Consider the following 20,914-nt stretch of genomic DNA (forward strand, 5'->3'; position numbering starts at 1 on the left):
CAAAATTACGAATTAAGATTTTTACATGGTCTTGTGTTGCAGAGAGAGGAGTCGGAGCTCCGATGGACGGATGTCAGGAACCATTACCAGACTCCGCAGAACCCAGGAACCCAGTGGTCAGACCCACCACTCCAGCTGTTTAGTAATAAGCACAGGTCGCACGGACCCGTAACACTTCTGAAGACCTATTACCGTAACCCGAACCCTGCTATGAACTTGTTGCTTTGAACTCCTACTTTACTGTTGGAGCGACCGCAGACATGTCCGCACAATGACTCCTCCTTAATGTCTTCAGACAATCCTGGCAGGGCAGCAAATCTGTTACCACTGGAACAACATAGGTAGCCTGTAGGTTGATAATACCGTAGTTGATTTACACTAAACGTTTTAACGAATGTTGGCGGTGAAAACTGGTTTTGGCTTTGCGCTTGTATACACAGATTGAAGAATGGCAAATGACGCTTCGCTATGTGAGAGGTGTTGCTATCGTAATTCGTGGAATTTTATGTTGATATGTTTCATATTTTACTAACCATGTTCAGATACGCTGGCTTTACCTGTTGCGGTTGTAACCTCATCACAATGATGCTTTTATTCATTTGATCGCGGGCAGTTATTATCCGTTATTTTACTGCTCGCGCGGTAGCTCGTGCGTTTCACATTCTCCTGACGTGATTATGATTACGTTAAGTTTTTCTAAGAGCAAGGATACGTGTAAAGTTCTCGGTCAGAAATGGAACACAAAGTCGATAGCTTGCGGTATATACAAGATTGTTTTATAAACTGCTTTATAAGTACATGTAGATATATACAACGTGCAACACGTGCCAGATCAACACACAGGTAGTGGTTGTTGTGCCCCGAGCACCGAGCCTCCTAACTCTAGCTAGGCTGAGGCTGAGGTTTCTTCCCGTGCGTCTATGGACCGAGGCTTATAAAATAAAGCCATGGTGGTCTGACATAGGCGTTATAAATATAAGCACAAGTAATTAGTGATGAGTGACCGATAGTTCATACACAGCGCATTGAATTAATTGGGATGTTCTAATTAACGGCAGTTAAGCGATTCTACACATGTACCTTCCATTGCTGCATGGTAATTAGCCTTCTGAATGAAATGTTCATGCAGACAAAGGTTGTTGACAACATGTTGCTAAAGCAGCTCTGATACTGTGTTGGAATAATTAGGTCGCCGTATCACGATTGAAATGTGGCCCCCATTCCCTCAGAGATTTGTAAACGTGACTTGGCGGATATCATTTGTCTCAGGCGATTATCAAATATGTGTGTTATACACTTCGATATGCAGTGGATCAGTTGTATCTGTTTAATGTTGAAGACAAATTCGGTGAATGGCTTCATGCAACTTGATATATACTTATATAAGAGCATGTATACCATTCGGAACGTATCTCTACAAAAATAACACGACTGCGGCGTACGAGCATCAAGGAATGTGATGATATCAAGGTGTGATATCAAGGTATACCAGAAAGGTATGTCATCGAAGTATGTCATGAAGATATGTAATCAAGGCATGTCATGGCATCTAGAATGTGTCGTAAGAAGCGACTAACGGGATCGGATGGTCAGGTTCGCTGACTTGGATGATGCATGTTCTCGAAGGTACGTCACATCAAGGTATGCCATGACGATACGTCACATTAAGGTATGCCATGAAGGTACGTCACATCAAGGTATGCCATGCTGGTACGTCACATCAAGGTATGCCATTAAGGTACGTCACATCAAGGTATGCCATGACGATACGTCACATCAAGGTATGCCATGAAGGTACGTCACATCAAGGTATGCCATGCTGGTACGTCACATTAAGGTATGCCATGAAGGTACGTCACATCAAGGTATGCCATGACGATACGTCACATTAAGGTATGCCATGAAGATACGTCACATCAAGGTATGCCATGCTGGTACGTGACATAAAGGTATGCCATGAAGGTACGTCACATCAAGGTATGCCATGATGGTACGTCACATCAAGGTAGGCCATGATGGTACGTCACATCAAGGTATGCCATGACGATACGTCACATCAAGGTATGCCATGACAATACTTCACATCAAGGTATGCCACGAAGTTACGTCACATCAAGGTAGGCCATGACGATACGTCACAGCAAGGTATGCCATGAAGGTACGTCACATCATGGTTTGCCATGAAGGTACGTCACATCAAGGTATGCCATGACGATACTTCACATTAAGGTATGCCATGAAGGTACGTCACATCAAGGTATGCCATGACGATACGTCACAGCAAGGTATGCCATGAAGATACGTCACATCAAGGTATGCCATGAAGATACATCACATCATGGTATGCCATGAAGGTACGTCACATCAAGGTATGCCATGACGATACTTCACATCAAGGTATGCCATGAAGGTACGTCACATCAAGGTATGCCATGACGATACTTCACATCAAGGTATGCCATGAAGGTACGTCACATCAAGGTATGCCATGAAGGTACGTCACATCAAGGTACTAAATGAGGGATACCCGGATCATGCTATACATCAGTTTTACCGTTTGACTTTGTGAACCAAGCAAATAGGTATAAACCTTTTATCAGCGCGTAATCAGTGTTGGTATTTTTCTGAACCTGGAAATTCACCGTCCGGAAATCACCCATGCTCATTCCGTACTGTCATCCCGCCGCTGCTGGCGAGCGTCAGCGCCGAGTGTCTGTTATCCGAGAATCATCCTAATATCCAGGTACATCCTCCCACACTCGGTACCAACACACCGCCCCTAAACCCTTAACATCAAGCAACTATCGCCCCTCATAGCAACTTCATTTTATTCTAGATTTCTCTGACAAAGACAATACCAACATATTCAGTATTAAATGGCCAGAAAGGGACTACACGCCCTGACGTGTGTTTTGATGTACTTGAAAGTTGCGTGTTGCTGGAAGTGCTCTACAACTCGAGCAGTCTTAGTGCATGAGTATTGAACATCAGACACACCGCACGGTGGAAGGGACTGCGTCAGTGTTTACATCCCATGTATGTGCACGTGTGAGTGAAATTAGTTGTGTAAAAAACGTGCGACATGTGCACAGTTGAATATATCATGGCCGTCCATATACTGTATTATATAATTAATAAATTGATTTCCAAGCTTGTTTTGGTGCATCCCAGTTTTGTGTGAAACATCTGTTTTCTACTTTATGAAGGAAGGAAACAGGATTATTAACAAATATTAATGTCGGATATTGCGGGGCTGAAACAGACTGCTGTTGGTTCCATCTGGCTCCAGGCAGTCCTGCTGTGAGGACCATCACAGGCTGGCCGACATCACGTTTGTAAAATTGTGGAAAAAATCTATCATTATATCGTGATGGCTCTAGTGCCGTGTGGCTCGAACCTTCATACCCCGGTTGTGTTATTTGATTAATGATGGCCTTTCCTTTGATACAGACATGTCTCTACGTTCCCCACTCTACAAGGAAAACGTTACATTTAGAAAAACAACAACAGAGCTTCAAGCGTGGAAACAGCTTCGTGTTAATTCTAAAAGCAGAAACTTGAGTTGTTTAAGACAAGTTGAACAACAGGGGGTCATGTATTATCCTGTTTTGACAACAACGTTCCCCTCTAGCTAACGTCATGTTTAAAAACAAATATGCTTTAACTTTAAACTGTTCAACAAGTTTTTGGCAAATAGAGGTGCATATTTTCCATATACCGGCGCCTGATGACAGGAACCATGGCAACGGGATAGTGTTGATGCTGTAACTAGTGTATATTGGTATTATCGTCTTGAGATGCTATGACATGAAACAGCACACATGTTCACACCCGACTTTGGAACCGTTTAGATTCCACCTTGTTGACAGCTGGGTTGAAAGTCTTGACAAGCAGGTTCATCGGAATGACATCTTCAAATAGAGCTGCCACACACGTGTGAAGTGTTTGTGATAACAGTGCACAACCACGTGTACACAAAACATACCAATAGCTTTTGTAACATGTCATTATCAGTAAACATGTTCCGGGGTGAGAGTGCTCGGTTCCTCCGTGCACTCTTCCTGCTTAAAGTCAGAATGAAGTACTTCCGTTCCATGTTCTCTCACACGACGAGCGTGTCGACATGGTAGAAGGTGAATGCAAAACATGAAAAAATGAAATATTAAAACTACTTACGGATTCCGTCGAATCGTGTTGCGATAGTGTCCAAAAAAGTGTTTTGAGACTGGAGAATTCCCTTTCTTCCTGGCATAGTGGAACGAAGATGTAATCCAAGAATGGAACTGTCAACAAGTTGTCACAAACACGTGTACGAATACCGTTGATAAAGCGTCCTCGTCATTGATCTGATGTGATATCCAGGATGAATTAATACTTTGCGAGCTACAGCCTGTCATATAATAGGCATCGTGCAACTAACAGCTCATCAAATGCTGAGAACAAATACAAAATGGTAAACTCATCACTCAATAAAATCAACACGTGTAGAGATATCCCACGCGAGCTAAACGCTGGACATGCGGTTATAACATTAATACAACCGACCGCCGTTATTCTAATCCATCAGTTACTGCACGGACACATATTGCTTAGCTCGTCACCCTCATCCTAATGACAAGTCTGTCACGTGACTGTGACATCACAATGAAATGTACAGCAATTTCTCGCCAGTTAGTACCGTGACATCACGATATGAACTCGTTAAGGCCGCAGACTTCTGTCATAGCGCAGCATCCCAGTCAATATTTTTACAAACGCTAGTCAGAGAGACTGCACGCGCGTGGCAAGTATGAGTGGGGCTGCACTTCCCGAGCGTCTGGAGCGCTGCTTTCTCCGGATAATGGGGACCGCCGACGGAGCGAGTGAAAAGAGGATGGAGAGACGGAAGAAGGGGATGAGAGGGAGGATGATTGTCTGCCGTGCAGGTGACCGCTGCTAGTGACGGAGGAAGGCGTTGCTGTGGACGGTGTACGGCAACTGGCTGTAGAACAATGATGCTGCTGACTCTGAGGGTGCTGACCAGGCTGAACCGCCCTCCCCGTGCACGTGACAAAACAATAACTACAACGCTCATTTGTCCAAAACTGTGGAGTTTGTCACATCACGGCGCCTAGATTGTCTTTAAGTCTAACTTATTCTATAGATTCTTCTATCTAACTGTGAATCGATCTCTCCATGTACTAGCCTGTCTATACATTAATCTTATCATTTTGTCTATGTATCTACCAATCTGTCTATTATCTATCAATATATCTATCTCAACGTGCGCTTCTATACGGAGGCCCGGTACTATTAAGGAAGTCGATGTTCTTGACAATGACTTGCATTTCCGAAGGCCATATAAACAGTAAGCAATGGAAGTAGTATGTAGAAGATGAGAATCGCTCAATGTTGGTAACTGTTTGTTGGTTTGTTATTTAACGCCGCTCTCAGCGATTTTTAATAATCGAGTCTGGAACGGACAATCCAGTGATTGACACCATGAGCATCGATCCACGCAATTGGGATACGATGACATGCATTAACCAAGTCAGCGAGCCTGACCACCCGATCCCGTTTGTCGCCTCTTACGACAAGCATAGTCGCCTTTTACGGCAAGCATGGGTTCATTGGTTGCTGAAGACCTATTCTGCCCCGGATCTTCACGGATCATGTGGGTAACCGGATGCTTCACATGGGTTGTTTTTGCTGATGACTGTACTCAAGCGCGTTCAGGTTGTAAAGTGAAACTTGTCTCAGGTTATAATTAAATTGTTCTGACACCAGAACACAATGGTTGTATTTGAGGATAGTTTTAACATCTTAACCCACATATGAACACCTGTTTTGAAGATCAACTTTATAATTGACCTTTGTGTAATATGTGTAAATTGTGTAATATCTTGAGTTGTATAATATGCACTGGAGGTGTATCTACCATATCCTGTCAGTGGTATATAGACTACTCAGATACAACATTTCTTTTCTCTCGACTTGTGATCTTTTTACTCCTCTTGTCTGTCGTTACTCCAATGCTGAAACATTGTCATGCTATCTAGTCGTAATTGTGGCTGTCGTGATCCCTATTCTCAAACATCGTATCACTCGTACTTCAACTCTGACTTGCGATCTAGACTTCACCCTATGACTATCGTATCTCTCGCGTACTTCAACTCTGACTTGAGATCTAGACGTTACCCATTGACTATCGTATCTCTCGTACTTCAACTCCAACTTGCGATCTAGACGTCACCCAATGACTATCGTATCTGGCGTACTTCAACTCCGACTTGCGATCTAGACGTCACCCAATGACTATCGTATCTCTCGCGTACTTCAACTCTGACTTGAGATCTAGACGTCACCCATTGACTATCGTATCTCTCGTACTTCAACTCTGACTTGCGATCTAGACGTCACCCATTGACTATCGTATCTCTCGCGTATTTCAACTTTGACTTGCGATCTAGACGTTACCCAATGACTATCGTATCTCTCGTACGTTAACTCTGACTTGCGATCTAGACGTCACCCATTGACTATCGTATCTCTCGTACGTTAACTCTGACTTGCGATCTAGACGTTACCCATTGACTATCGTATCTCTCGTACGTTAACTCTGACTTGCGATCTAGACGTCACCCATTGACTATCGTATCTCTCGCGTATTTCAACTCTGACTTGCGATCTAGACGTTACCCAATGACTATCGTATCTCGCGTACTTCAACTCTGACTTGCGATCTAGACGTCACCCAATGACTATCGTATCTCTCGCGTATTTCAACTTTGACTTGCGATCTAGACGTCACCCATTGACTATCGTATCTCTCGTACTTCGACTCTGACTTGCGATCTAGACCTCACCCTATGACTATCGTATCTCTCGCGTACTTCAACTCTGACTTGAGATCTAGACGTTACCCATTGACTATCGTATCTCTCGTACTTCAACTCCAACTTGCGATCTAGACGTCACCCAATGACTATCGTATCTAGCGTACTTCAACTCCGACTTGCGATCTAGACGTCACCCAATGACTATCGTATCTCTCGCGTACTTCAACTCTGACTTGCGATCTAGACGTCACCCATTGACTATCGTATCTCTCGTACTTCGACTCTAGACGTCACCCATTGACTATCGTATATCGCGTACTTTAACTCTGACTTGCGATCTAGACGTCACCCAATGACTATCGTATCTCTCGCGTATTTCAACTCTGACTTGCGATGTAGCCACTGTCGTTTCCCAAAGAACGTCGTTATTCCCGTACTTCAACTCTAACTTGCGATCAAGACGTCTCCCAATGACATTTGTAACTCCCAAACTCCAAGATTGACTTGCCATTTAGTTGTAAACCTTGGATTTTCGTAACTCCCATGCTCTAACACTGACTTAGGGCGTAACGCTATGACTGTCGACACTTCCATGCCTCAATATTGTCTTGCGATCTAGTCGCTACTCTCGCAGTGTAACATTGAGTTAACACATCTAGTATAGTAGCGTCATGACGAGAGGTGCCTGTTCCTGACAACACCAGTCTTGTGTTGGATGTGTTGAACTGTTGCCGTGTCCGATTTGTGCGTGCATTATTAACACCTGTCCATTCCCCTCAAACGTGTTATACAGGTGTGCACGTGTGTGTACGAGAGTGTAGAACAGGCTCTCAGTGGAGAACCAAGTCATCAGATCAGACCGGTACTGAAGCAGTCGAGACATGGAACAGACACTGTCATGTCGTCAGACAGACACTTTATTCAGTATGTAAGGCCATATGGCCCATAGTACAGTTCAGTTTTAACAAATACATGAAAATCAACGTGATCTTGAACATAGGATTATATATATATTGACCTTAGGTTGAATACATGTTTTAAACATTGCTAAAGATTTGATAACATCTTCATTGTTGGAATTCAACAAATTGATCATTAATTGATTGTCTTTATGAGTAATATCTAAATAAGATATAAACTTTTATCTAATTTTTTTTATGGTTTTCACAAATAAAAAGAACGTAAAATTCGTCTTTAATCTCCTGGTCGGTACAGTTAGTACATATGTAATTAACAGAATCACTTTCCTTGGTTCTACCTATTAAGGACAAGAAAATTATGGAGAGATATTCTAAATGTACAAAGAACTCTCAAAAGATATTTATATTGTAATACAGTTAAATATTTTTCTGTTTCTAACAATGATTTGATACTAGCATAATGCTTGAGAAAATGTGAAGATGAAATTTGTTGGTGCCAGTTTTGCCAAGTAATGCCTCATCTGAAGCATATTTACCTGTGCGTAAATATCGCTTGAAATACAAAGTATGAACTTTTTCTATGGATTCAAAATATTTAATGCTTCATATTTCCGAGACGGATAACAAAACGGGTGCTATTTTACCACCAAATATAGAATTTGCCTGAAGCCTATTTCAGAAACAAGTTCGTTGACAAGAAAGCTGAATAAAAAAGGGCTTAAGATACAACCTTGACGAACTCCACTGGAAGTAGTAACACAAGGAGTTACATGTATACCCGAGTCAGATTTTCATACATGCTTTGAGGAATATATATTTTAAAAAACTATTGACAGTTTACCATGACATACTTTAGTGATCAATAGGTACAGCACTTTTCTGTCAGTGTAATCCAAAGTTTTGCGGAAGTCAACAAAGACGCAATAAAAACGACCACTAGCTTTACATAAATATATTGATGTGTCTGCAAAATATAGTTATTGTCGACTGTAGAATACTCAGAGCGGAACCCTGCCTGAGCACCAGATATCAATACATTTACTTCAAGCCAATTCTAAGTCGTCTCTTTCAACAATAAAAGCAAAATGACTTCCCATGACATTCAAAACAGACATACCTCTATAATTTTTTGGTTTGGCTGTAATTTCCTGATTTGTATCATTCCTGTATTCCATGCTTCGGGGAAAATACCTGTGTCAAGGATTTTACTGAATTAAAGCAAATATATGGTATCAGAAAATCACCTGATCTTTTGAAAGAATCTAATGGGACTAAATCAACGCCTGACGCTTTACCATTTAGACCTTTTCATGCTTCTCTCACCCCGTGTTCTGTGATCTCACAGATAACAATTGTTCCGTGATTGGATGTTCAGTACATTCATCACACATATGAGTATCTAAGAAATCAGATATTGATACGTCATTGGTTTCGGTTTCAATAATCTCTGAAAATAGGAAAGCCCTGCATTTGGAGTTATAAAACTGTTTCGTGATTTTCGTTTCGTCGGTGGACACACTCTTTTTTACTCAAATAATACTGTATCTCTGTAAATTTCAAATATCATTATAATATCATTTATATTCATTTTCATCCATTTATCAAAACGGTCTTAAAATGGAAGGACGGTTGGACAGTCAAACAAATAATGTTGTATTGTTTCCGGCACTTCACATCTGTCATATTTATTACTGGTCTTGACTTTAATAAAAATATTTCACTGTATGCCTCTATACGGCCGCCAGATACTTCAACTGGTGAGATCATTTTTCACTGTATGCCTCTATACTTTATCTGGCGGCCGCGAGATACTTCAACTGGTGAGATCATTTTTCACTGCATGCCTCTATATTTTATCTGGCGGCCGCTAATGGCTCTTCAAGCAGGTGATACCAACCTGTCGATTGCCAGGGCACTGATCTGGAAGTAATTCTGGTCACACGTGGTATGCCAATTTGAACGAAAAGTATCTGGCAAAATATAGAGGCATACAATGAAAAATGATCTCGCCAGTGGCGGGTATGGGCCACCGTACAACTGCCCTCAGTACAGCGTTTCCATAAATCCTATACTTATGATTACTGATGACAATACTGTTTCTGTGAAACAGTGAGTCCCCAGTATGGAAGTGACCGGCATCGTCAAATTATTGTCTAAGTACTGCCAAGTCAGAGCATCAGGGGGCGGTGGGATAGCCTAGCGGTTAAAACTTTCGCTCGTCATTCCGAAGGTACAATGTGTGAAGTCAATTTCTGGTGTTCTCCGCCATGATGTTGCTGGAATATTGCTAAAAGCGTCGTAAAACCATACTCAATCAATGATGTATATAGAGAGCATGAACTTGGGATAATGGGGCCCGGTAGTATAATGCGGGCTGTATACAATGTGAAGACAGTTACATGCTGACTGCTTGATCTGCTGTTGTTCCATGTCAACAGAGAGCTACATCTTGACTGCGTGGTACGGATGTTCCATGTCAACAGAGAGCTACATCTTGACTGCGTGGTACGGTTGTTCCATGTCAACAGAGAGCTATATCTTGACTGCGTGGTACGGTTGTTCCATGTCAACAGAGAGCTACATCTTGACTGCGTGGTACGGTTGTTCCATGTCAACAGAGAGCTACATCTTGACTGCGTGGTACGGTTGTTCCATGTCAACAGAGAGCTACATCTTGACTGCGTGGTACGGATGTTCCATGTCAACAGAGAGCTACATCTTGACTGCGTGGTACGGATGTTCCATGTCAACAGAGAGCTACATCTTGACTGCGTGGTACGGATGTTCCATGTCAACAGAGAGCTACATCTTGACTGCGTGGTACGGTTGTTCCATGTCAACAGAGAGCTACATCTTGACTGCGTGGTACGGATGTTCCATGTCAACAGAGAACTATATCTTGACTGCGTGGTACGGATGTTCCATGTCAACAGAGAGCCACATCTTGACTGCGTGGTACGGTTGTTCCATGTCAACAGAGAGCTACATCTTGACTGCGTGGTACGGATGTTCCATGTCAACAGAGAGCTACATCTTGACTGCGTGGTACGGTTTTTCCATGTCAACAGAGAGCTACATCTTGACTGCGTGGTACGGTTGTTCCATGTCAACAGAGAGCTACATCTTGACTGCGTGGTACGGATGTTCCATGTCAACACAGAGCAACATCTTAACTGCGTGGTACGGATGTTCTAAGTCAACAGAGAGCTATGTCTTGACTGCGTGGTACGGTTGTCAACAGAGAGCTACATCTTGACTGCGTGGTACGGATGTTCCATGTCAACAGAGAGCTACATCTTGACTGCGTGGTACGGATGTTCCATGTCAACAGAGAACTATATCTTGACTGCGTGGTACGGATGTTCCATGTCAACAGAGAGCCACATCTTGACTGCGTGGTACGGTTGTTCCATGTCAACAGAGAGCTACATCTTGACTGCGTGGTACGGATGTTCCATGTCAACAGAGAGCTACATCTTGACTGCGTGGTACGGTTTTTCCATGTCAACAGAGAGCTACATCTTGACTGCGTGGTACGGTTGTTCCATGTCAACAGAGAGCTACATCTTGACTGCGTGGTACGGATGTTCCATGTCAACAGAGAGCTACATCTTGACTGCGTGGTACGGATGTTCCATGTCAACAGAGAGCTACATCTTGACTGCGTGGTACGGATGTTCCATGTCAACAGAGAGCTACATCTTGACTGCGTGGTACGGTTTTTCCATGTCAACAGAGAGCTACATCTTGACTGCGTGGTACGGATGTTCCATGTCAACAGAGAGCTACATCTTGACTGCGTGGTACGGATGTTCCATGTCAACATAGAGCTACATCTTGACTGCGTGGTACGGATGTTCCAAGTCAACAGAGAGCTACATCTTGACTGCGTGGTACGGATGTTCCATGTCAACACAGAGCAACATCTTAACTGCGTGGTACGGATGTTCTAAGTCAACAGAGAGCTATGTCTTGACTGCGTGGTACGGTTGTCAACAGAGAGCTACATCTTGACTGCGTGGTACGGATGTTCCATGTCAACAGAGAGCTACATCTTGACTGCGTGGTACGGATGTTCCATGTCAACAGAGAACTATATCTTGACTGCGTGGTACGGATGTTCCATGTCAACAGAGAGCCACATCTTGACTGCGTGGTACGGTTGTTCCATGTCAACAGAGAGCTACATCTTGACTGCGTGGTACGGATGTTCCATGTCAACAGAGAGCTACATCTTGACTGCGTGGTACGGTTTTTCCATGTCAACAGAGAGCTACATCTTGACTGCGTGGTACGGTTGTTCCATGTCAACAGAGAGCTACATCTTGACTGCGTGGTACGGATGTTCCATGTCAACAGAGAGCTACATCTTGACTGCGTGGTACGGATGTTCCATGTCAACAGAGAGCTACATCTTGACTGCGTGGTACGGATGTTCCATGTCAACAGAGAGCTACATCTTGACTGCGTGGTACGGTTGTTCCAAGTCAACAGAGAGCTACATCTTGACTGCGTGGTACGGATGTTCCATGTCAACATAGAGCTACATCTTGACTGCGTGGTACGGATGTTCCAAGTCAACAGAGAGCTACATCTTGACTGTGTGGTACGGATGTTCCATGTCAACACAGAGCAACATCTTAACTGCGTGGTACGGATGTTTTAAGTCAACAGAGAGCTATGTCTTGACTGCGTGGTACGGTTGTCAACAGAGAGCTACATCTTGACTGCGTGGTACGGATGTTCCATGTCAACAGAGAGCTACATCTTGACTGCGTGGTACGGATGTTCCATGTCAACAGAGAACTATATCTTGACTGCGTGGTACGGATGTTCCATGTCAACAGAGAGCTACATCTTGACTGCGTGGTACGGTTGTTCCAAGTCAACAGAGAGCTACATCTTGACTGCGTGGTACGGATGTTCCATGTCAACAGAGAGCTACATCTTGACTGCGTGGTACGGTTGTTCCATGTCAACAGAGAGCTACATCTTGACTGCGTGGTACGGATGTTCCAAGTCAACAGAGAGCTACATCTTGACTGCGTTGTACGGATGTCCCAAGTCAACAGAGAGCTACATCTTGACTGCGTGGTACGGTTGTTCCATGTCAACAGAGAGCTACATCTTGACTGCGTGGTACGGATGTCCCAAGTCAACAGAGAGCTACATCTTGACTGCGTGGTACGGATGTTCCATGTCAACAGAGAGCTACATCTTGACTGCGTGGTACGGTTGTTCCAAGTCAACAGAGAGCTACATCTTGACTGCGTGGTACGGATGTCCCAAGTCAACAGAGAGCTATATCTTGACTGCGTGGTACGGATGTTCCATGTCAACAGAGAGGTACATCTTGACTGCATGGTACGGATGTTCCAAGTCAACAGAGAGCTACATCTTGACTGCGTGGTACGGTTGTTCCAAGTCAACATAGAGCTATATCTTGACTGCGTGGTACGGTTGTTCTAAGTCAACATAGAACTACATCTTGACTGCGTGGTACGGTTGTTCCAAGTCAACAGAGAGCTACATCTTGACTGCGTGTTACGGATGTTCCAAGTCAACAGAGAGCTACATCTTGACTGCGGTGATGCGGACAGTTGTGGGTCAATGAGTAGGGTAGAGTAGAGTGTCCTTGAACAAGCCTAAACCACGTGACCAAACTTCCGTTAACTTAACATTGATTCCGGAAGCAGTTGCGTGCTGATGATCTCGAATGTCCCTCAAGAGGCCCTGAAGAGGTTTTCCCAACGCGCCATTGTCGTGTTTGCCCAATTATTGTTACGTACGCGATAGAAACATTTGGTTTCCATGACAACATATATTTTCCCCCGAATTAATAAGAAGAGCACGGTATGTGAGAGGACAGAGATTACAGTGTGAACAACAATGGCCACTGATGGCCGTGACTCACATCATGGAGAACAGCGGCAGATAGGGAACGCTAGGGACACTCTCCATCCCCGGAACAGCATTAGCAAAGCAACAATAACCTTTATTTAGATGAACAGGCCATATTACAATTATTTGTCGTCATTTCTATAGCAACGGGATACACAACTGTGAAATTTGATAAGTTGTGATATTGCGTTTAGGGCCGGTATGTATAACTATAACCAGTCCAGAATCTATTTTATGGTCTGTGCTATAACTGAATGAAGGCACTTTGCTCGAAATGTCAGCTAGCGACCATTCCACAACCACGACGCGATAAAAGCCAGACACGTCAAATCTTTTATTTTCGTTTAAACGCAACATATGTTTGAATTTGTTCTTTATTTGTATAAGCGATTAATATCATAGATTGGCTCAAATATAAAATGGTCACAGAACATTTTTCGTTTAAGAAGTGTAAATGTAAAGTGAGTGAGTTGGTGAGTGAGTGAGTGAGTGAGTATGGTTTACGCCGCTTTTAACAATATTCCAGCAATATCACGGGGGGGACACCAGAAATGTTCTTCATACATTGTACCCATGTGGGGACTCGAACAGCGATAATCAGGTGAACACAACGTCTCCAAGGTACTCCGAGGACTCCTTGTGAGAGATATAACAATCGGAGAAAAGGTACAGGTAATTGACTCGAGGATTGAGAGAATATGTGGGAAATACCAAACTTAACCCACCTGTTCGTAAAATGGACTTGTCCCACACTTCTTGTATTTCTGAAATAATACACTAACTATAAGTCCATATAACACACTAACTATAAGTCCATATAACACAGTAACTATACGTCCATATAACACACTACTGTTAAGTCAATATAACACACTAACAATAACACTAAATAACGCACTTACTATAAGTCAATATAACACACACTAACTATAAGTCCATATAAAGCACTAATGTTAAGTCAATATAACACACTAACTATGACACTAAATAACACACTAACTATAAGACCATATAACACACTAACTATACGTCCATATGATACAGTAACTATAAGACCATATAACACAGTAACTATAAGACCATATAACACACTAACTATACGTCCATATAATACAGTAACTATAAGACCATATAACACAGTAACTATAAGACCATATAACACAGTAACTATAAGACCATATAACACACTAACTATAAGTTCATGTAACACACTAACTATTAGCCCATATAACACACTAACTATAAGTCCATATAACGCACTAACTATAAGTCCATATAACACACTAATGTTAAGTCAATATAACACACTAACTATAACACTAAATAAGACACTAACTATAAGTCCAAATAAAACACTAACTATAAGTCCACATAACACACTATTAGTCCATATAAAACACTTACTAAACGTCGAACCCAGAGAGACAGAGAGACAGACAGACACACATACAGACAGACAGTTTATTACAGTAACAGGCCACCTGCCCACAAAACATTTAAATTAGCATGATAAATCAGGCATGCTTGAGTAAAATACATATAACAATTTCATTCATCACAAAAATGTATTTGGTATTTCTTAATTTGTTGGTTTTTGCTAAGTATAAACCCATATTATGAAGGATAAATGTTTGACATGCTTCATCAGCTGTGTGTTTATTAGAGATTGATATTCTGTGTAATATGGCGAGAGATATTTCCTTCTTATAGTAGAATATCGTTCACATATAAACATCACATGGTATTCATTTTCAATCTATTTATGTATTAGTACAAACAGAAATCGCAAGATCTTTCATTACTGGGAGTGTAACTTTGTCTTCTAGGTTCCGCATTTAAACGGAAATTGTTACATCTAAACCCTGAAATATATATCTGAATGCAATGTGGAAGGTCAGTTGTTAAATAACGTCCTGTGTTCTACAGAGATTTGTACTGAACACAGTAATTAGATTTCGAAGATAATTCCATTGAAAAAGAAGGCCAGTTTGATACAGGGTATCTGATAGTCTTTGCTGAAATTCATTTAGAAATAATTTTATATCGCCGATTTCTTGTTGAAACCAGACCAGCTTTAATAACTAATCTGAACAAAATGTTTTAATTGATGTAGCCCATGTCCCTCTTCCCACCTCATCAGGTGATGTTAGCGTGATGAGGCTTGACGAGATGGGGTCTCTGTGGGTGTCAAGATGACGGCTGCACCAATATGTTACCGCTCTTGTCATATAGATAGACTGTAGAGGGAGGCTGTCACACATCCCAAGTACTATTTTATGAGGTGTCGCCTTAGTGACGAAGATACTGTTTACATAAAGATATTTGGACATTTTCAATTATTTTGTTGTACGATGTTGCCCAAACTCCGTAACATGAGATCGGAACGGCAACACTGTCAAATATTTTAAAGGCATCTTGAAATATTGGGTATGTATTTTTCTTTTGATAGAAGTTGATGAATCTGATTGATTTGTTTGCCTGAGCTGTAAGACTACTGAAGGTCTTCCTCAACAACAACTTGGGTGTGAAAACTGTTCCTAAATATTTATAAAAAGTCACAACTTCAATTTAATCTCCCGTAAAACACCATTTTGGGTAGCTTTTCAATATTCCACCTCGTCGAATAACACAATAGTTTAGTTCAGTTTAGATTTACTTCCATTCCAGTTGATACACAGAAATGTTCAAGAACATATATTTTCTTTTATACAATAAGGCAAAAAATGTGGTATCACACAACTTATGAATCTGCCCTCACCATAATTCTTTTCCAACATCGCCTGATATTAGCCCCCCCTATCAATGATATCCAACACCTACAGCTGTTTATTTATCCCGTTTATTCACGCAGACATGACAACAGCCTGGTTATACAGAGCTACATGAGCTGACGATTCATCCTCGGCCGTTTAGTCGTCCATTACAGGAAGTGGGTAGAATTGATTTTATAACCATGCAGATGAATTAGCGTCATCCTGAATGAAACCCCCATGGTACACATTGCCACAAGCATGTAATTAGTGCAGTGATAACTGGACACCATTCATTATAAAGTATGTGCTGCTCGCTACAAGGACGGGAGAGTAATGGACTCCGTGGTCACGATAACAGCTACTGTTATGTGTGTCAGCAATGCTATCGGTGCGGTCGTTACGGCATTTGTCGTTCATATATATATATATATTCTTTATTCCTCCATAGGAGAGTTACAAACATATAAATACAGTATTTACAAGTGTACGAAAACAGGCATTCTTATGTTAAGTCTGTCCCTGCTCACATGTCAATATTCCAGCTATATGAATCGAATATAAATAATCGAGCCTGGACCAGACAATCCAGTGATTGACATCATGAGCATCGATCCACGCAGTTGGAATACGATAACATGCATCAACCAAGTAAGCGAGCCTGACCATCAGAACCCGTTAGTCACCTCTTACGACAAGCATCGCCGCGGTGGTCTTATCAGAAAACTAGAGGGACCCAGAAATGGAGCCATTTAATTATTTCAGTGGTGAATGCAGTCTGTAACCCTGTTGTACGGAGGGGTCGCATCAACACCTGTCGACAAACGAGACGTCATGTTTTGCAATGTAAAAAACCCCCAAGTATGATTTAACCTGACTGCACAAGAATTTCTCAAAACACCAAAGACATTGTACTTTCTTATGTAAATAGAAACGTAGACGACAAAGAATAACCTGTCTCGATTACCTACCGAAACCGATTAGGACGTATAGGGCAAAAGAAAATTATATGAATGGATCATTAAAAATGTGTGCTGAAACCTGGCCCCACTTGCACAAAACGATCTTAGCGCTAAGACTGTCGTAAGCCTATGTTAAAGTATGGGAGTTAAGATCATCTCAGCACTAAGATTGCTTTGTGCAAGTGGGCCCTGGTGTTTGCAAAAGGTAACACCAGTTACAGGTTCGTCGATATTGCAGAAGCATCACCATCCACCATCATTGGTCAAAGGTTTGTTTTGTTTGTTTGTTGTTTAACGCCGCACTCTCCAGTATTCCAACTATATGACGGCGGTCTGAAAATAATCGAGTCTGGTCCAGACACTCCAGTGACAGACATCACAGCTCCAAGATCTACTCAACTGGGAAACGATGACATTCATCACCCAATTCAGCAAGCCTGACCATCCGATGGCCTGTTACGACAAGCGTAGTCGCCTCTTGCGACAAGCATGGGTTTCTGAAGACCTATTCCAACCCGGATGTCAAGGGGTCTCGCAAAGCTACATGAGTGCTATTACTTATCATCACAAATATATCCATGAATGGTCAAGCCCAATGAAACCAAGGCATGAGGTCACCCATAGCCATCTTACATACATGCAACTGAAATAGGCTAGACAAACGCTTTCTCTCTGGCTAGACTGTTCCATCTTTACGTCCCTAGTGTCAAGCGAAATACCACGGCTCAGGCCGCGACCCCCCTTGCTGGACACTTGCTTGTAACCCTGGTAGAATTAGCACTTAGCGGAGACAAATGATAAACATTTAATGCAAGGAATTCATGTTCTAGAGAACTTTGTAATTTCAGTCTGGTTATGTAAACCGTAAAGATTTCGTTCATCGTCTGGTATTAATTTCCTGACTAGTTTTTACCGCAACTCTGTAATCGGTTGAGCGTGACAGCACATTGACAGCTTGTCATTTTTCAAATGGAATCTTCAAAGGAGTTGAATGCAAGAACCTCCATGCCATACATCCACACATGCCAAACTGTGGACTGAACCCGTCCCTCCACAAGCATACTCGACTGTCTCCTTTTATTTCATAATAGATACGGGGCGATGGTTAGTGGTTAAAGCATTCGCTCGTCACGCCTAAGATCCGGGTTCGAATCCCGACATCTGGCCTCTCTGTAGCGACATCTCCTCCACTTTGGGGCCCGCTTGCCTCTTGCCGCTTGCCTCTTGCCGCTTGCCGCTTGCCTCTTGCCTCTTGCCACTTGCCACTTGCCGCCTGCCGCCTGCCTCTTGCCTCTTGCCTCTTGCCACTTGCCTCTTGCCTCTTGCCGCTTGCCGCTTGCCTCTTGCCTCTTGCCACTTGCCTCTTGCCGCCTGCCGCCTGCCGCCTGCCTCTTGCCTCTTGCCTCTTGCCTCTGCCTCTTGCCTCTTGCCGCTTGCCTCTTGCCTCTTGCCGCCTGCCGCCTGCCTCTTGCCTCTTGCCTCTTGCCACTTGCCTCTTGCCTCTTGCCACTTGCCACTTGCCTCTTGCCGCTTGCCTCTTGCCTCTTGCCTCTTGCCGCCTGCCTCTTGCCGCCTGTCGCCTGCCGCTTGCCTCTTGCCGCTTGCCTCTTGCCGCTTGCCGCTTGCCGCTTGCCGCTTGCCGCCTGCCTCTTGCCTCTTGCCTCTTGCCGCTTTTCCTTGCCTTTTGCCTCTTGCTGCTTGCCTCTTGCCGCTTGCCTCTGGCGCTTCCCGCTTACCTCTGGCGCTTGGCGCTCGCCTCTTGCCGCTTGCCTCTGCCGCTTGCCTCTGCCGCTTGCCTCTGCCGCTTGGCGCTTGCCTTTTGCCGCTTGCCGCTTGCCTCTGCCGCTTGCCTCTTGCCGCTTGCCTCTTGCCTCTTGCCGCCTGCCTCTTTCCGCTTGCTTCTTTCCGCTTGCCTCTTGCCGCTTGCCGCTTGCCGCTAGCCTCTTGCCTCTTGCCGCCTGCCGCCTGCCTCTTGCCTCTTGCCACTTGCCTCTTGCCTCTTGCCTCTTGCCTCTTGCCGCCTGCCTCTTGCCGCCTGCCGCCTGCCTCTTGCCACTTGCCTCTCGCCGCTTGCCTCTTGCCTCTTGCCTCTTGCCGCCTGCCTCTTGCCGCCTGCCGCCTGCCTCTCGCCGCTTGCCTCTTGCCGTCTGCCTCTTACCTCTTGCCGCTTGCCTCTTGCCGCCTGCCTCTTGCCTCTTGCCTCTTTCCGCTTGCCTCTTGCCGCTTTTCCTTGCCTTTTGCCTCTTTCCCATTGCTGCTTGCCTCTTGCCGCTTGCCTCTGGCGCTTCCCGCTTACCTCTGGCGCTTGGCGCTCGCCTCTTGCCGCTTGCCTCTTGCCGCTTGCCTCTGCCGCTTGCCTCTGCCGTTTGGCGCTTGCCTTTTGCCGCTTGCCGCTTGCCTCTGCCGCTTGCCGCATGCCTCTTGCCGCTTTTCCTTGCCTTTTGCCTCTTGGCTCTTGCTGCTTGCCTCTTGCCGCTTGCCTCTGGCGCTTCCCGCTTGCCTTTGGCGCTTGCCGCTTGCCTCTTGCCGCTTGCCTCTGCCGCTTGCCTCTTGCCGCTTGCCTCTGCCGCTTGCTTGCGACCCCCCTTGCTGGACACTTGCTTGTAACCCTGGTAGAATTAGCACTTAGCGGAGACAAATGATAAACATTTAATGCAAGGAATTCATGTTCTAGAGAACTTTGTAATTTCAGTCTGGTTATGTAAACCGTAAAGATTTCGTTCATCGTCTGGTATTAATTTCCTAGTTTGTACCACAACTCTGTAATCGGTTGAGCGTGACAGCACATTGACATCTTGTCATTTTTCAAATGGAACCTTCAAAGGAGTTGAATGCAAGAACCTCCATGCCATACATCCACACATGCCAAACTGTGGACTGAACCCGTCCCTCCACAAGCATACTCGACTGTCTCCTTTTATTTCATAATAGATACGGGGCGATGGTTAGTGGTTAAAGCATTCGCTCGTCACGCCTCAGATCCGGGTTCGAATCCCGATATCTTGCCTCTCTGTAGCGACATCTCCTCCACTTTGGGGCCCGCTTGCCTCTTGCCTCTTGCCTCTTGCCTCTTGCCGCCTGCCTCTTGCCTCTTGCCGCTTGCCGCCTGCCGCCTGCCGCCTGCCTCTTGCCACTTGCCTCTTGCCGCTTGCCGCTTGCCGCTTGCCGCTTGCCTCTTGCCACTTGCCGCTTGCCGCTTGCCTCTTTCCGCCTGCCTCTTGCCTCTTTCCGCTTGCCTCTTGCCGCTTTTCCTTGCCTTTTGCCTCTTGCCTCTTGCGGCTTGCCTCTTGCCGCTTGCCTCTGGCGCTTCCCGCTCGCCTCTTGCCGCTTGCCGCATGCCTCTTGCCGCTTTCCCTTGCCTTTTGCCTCTTGCCTCTTGCCTCTTGCTGCTTGCCTCTTGCCGCTTGCCTCTTGCCTCTTGCCTCTTGCTGCTTGCCTCTTGCCGCTTGCCTCTGGCGCTTCTCGCTTGCCTCTGCCGCTTGCCGCTTGCCTCTTGCCGCTTGCCGCTTGCCTCTGCCGCTTGGCGCTTGCCTCTTGCCGCTTGCCTCTGCCGCTTGCCGCAT

The 20,914-nt window shown here is 44.3% G+C and overlaps 2 protein-coding genes across 3 annotated transcripts in view; both read right to left on the reverse strand.

The window, feature by feature from the left end:
• LOC125372325 (potassium voltage-gated channel subfamily H member 8-like) overlaps positions 1 to 4,662 on the reverse strand; it is a 351,499-nt gene extending 346,837 nt beyond the window's left edge. For both annotated transcript variants that reach the window (XM_048381871.1, XM_048381870.1), the window contains exon 1: positions 4,177 to 4,662. In XM_048381871.1, coding sequence (XP_048237828.1) covers positions 4,177 to 4,252 — 76 coding nt within the window. In that variant the 5' untranslated portion in view covers positions 4,253 to 4,662. The remainder of the gene's footprint in view (positions 1 to 4,176) is intronic.
• Positions 4,663 to 17,150: 12,488 nt separating this feature from the next.
• Positions 17,151 to 20,914, reverse strand: LOC125372387 (axoneme-associated protein mst101(2)-like). The gene is made up of 3 exons (XM_048382268.1): positions 20,399 to 20,914; positions 18,511 to 19,960; positions 17,151 to 17,203 (listed from the first exon to the last, which is right to left on the reverse strand). The coding sequence occupies exons 1-3, from the start codon at positions 20,912 to 20,914 to the stop codon at positions 17,151 to 17,153; spliced, it is 2,019 nt and encodes a 672-aa protein (XP_048238225.1).

The sequence above is a fragment of the Haliotis rufescens genome, unplaced genomic scaffold, assembly GCF_023055435.1.
Source record: "Haliotis rufescens isolate VD_foot unplaced genomic scaffold, xgHalRufe1.0.p SCAF_4, whole genome shotgun sequence".
Lineage (NCBI taxonomy): Eukaryota > Metazoa > Mollusca > Gastropoda > Lepetellida > Haliotidae > Haliotis > Haliotis rufescens.

Excerpts from the sequence above, each read along its gene's own strand:
- LOC125372387 (XM_048382268.1), bottom strand. The coding sequence starts at position 20,914 with ATGCGGCAAGCGGCAGAGGCAAGCGGCAAGAGGCAAGCGCCAAGCGGC. Across the intron at positions 19,961-20,398 it reads CAAGAGGCAAGAGGCAAGAG|GGTTACAAGCAAGTGTCCAG; the intron begins GCAAGCGGGCCC and ends TAATTCTACCAG. Across the intron at positions 17,204-18,510 it reads TCGCTACAGAGAGGCCAGAT|GTGTTGATGCGACCCCTCCG; the intron begins GTCGGGATTCGA and ends GTTTGTCGACAG.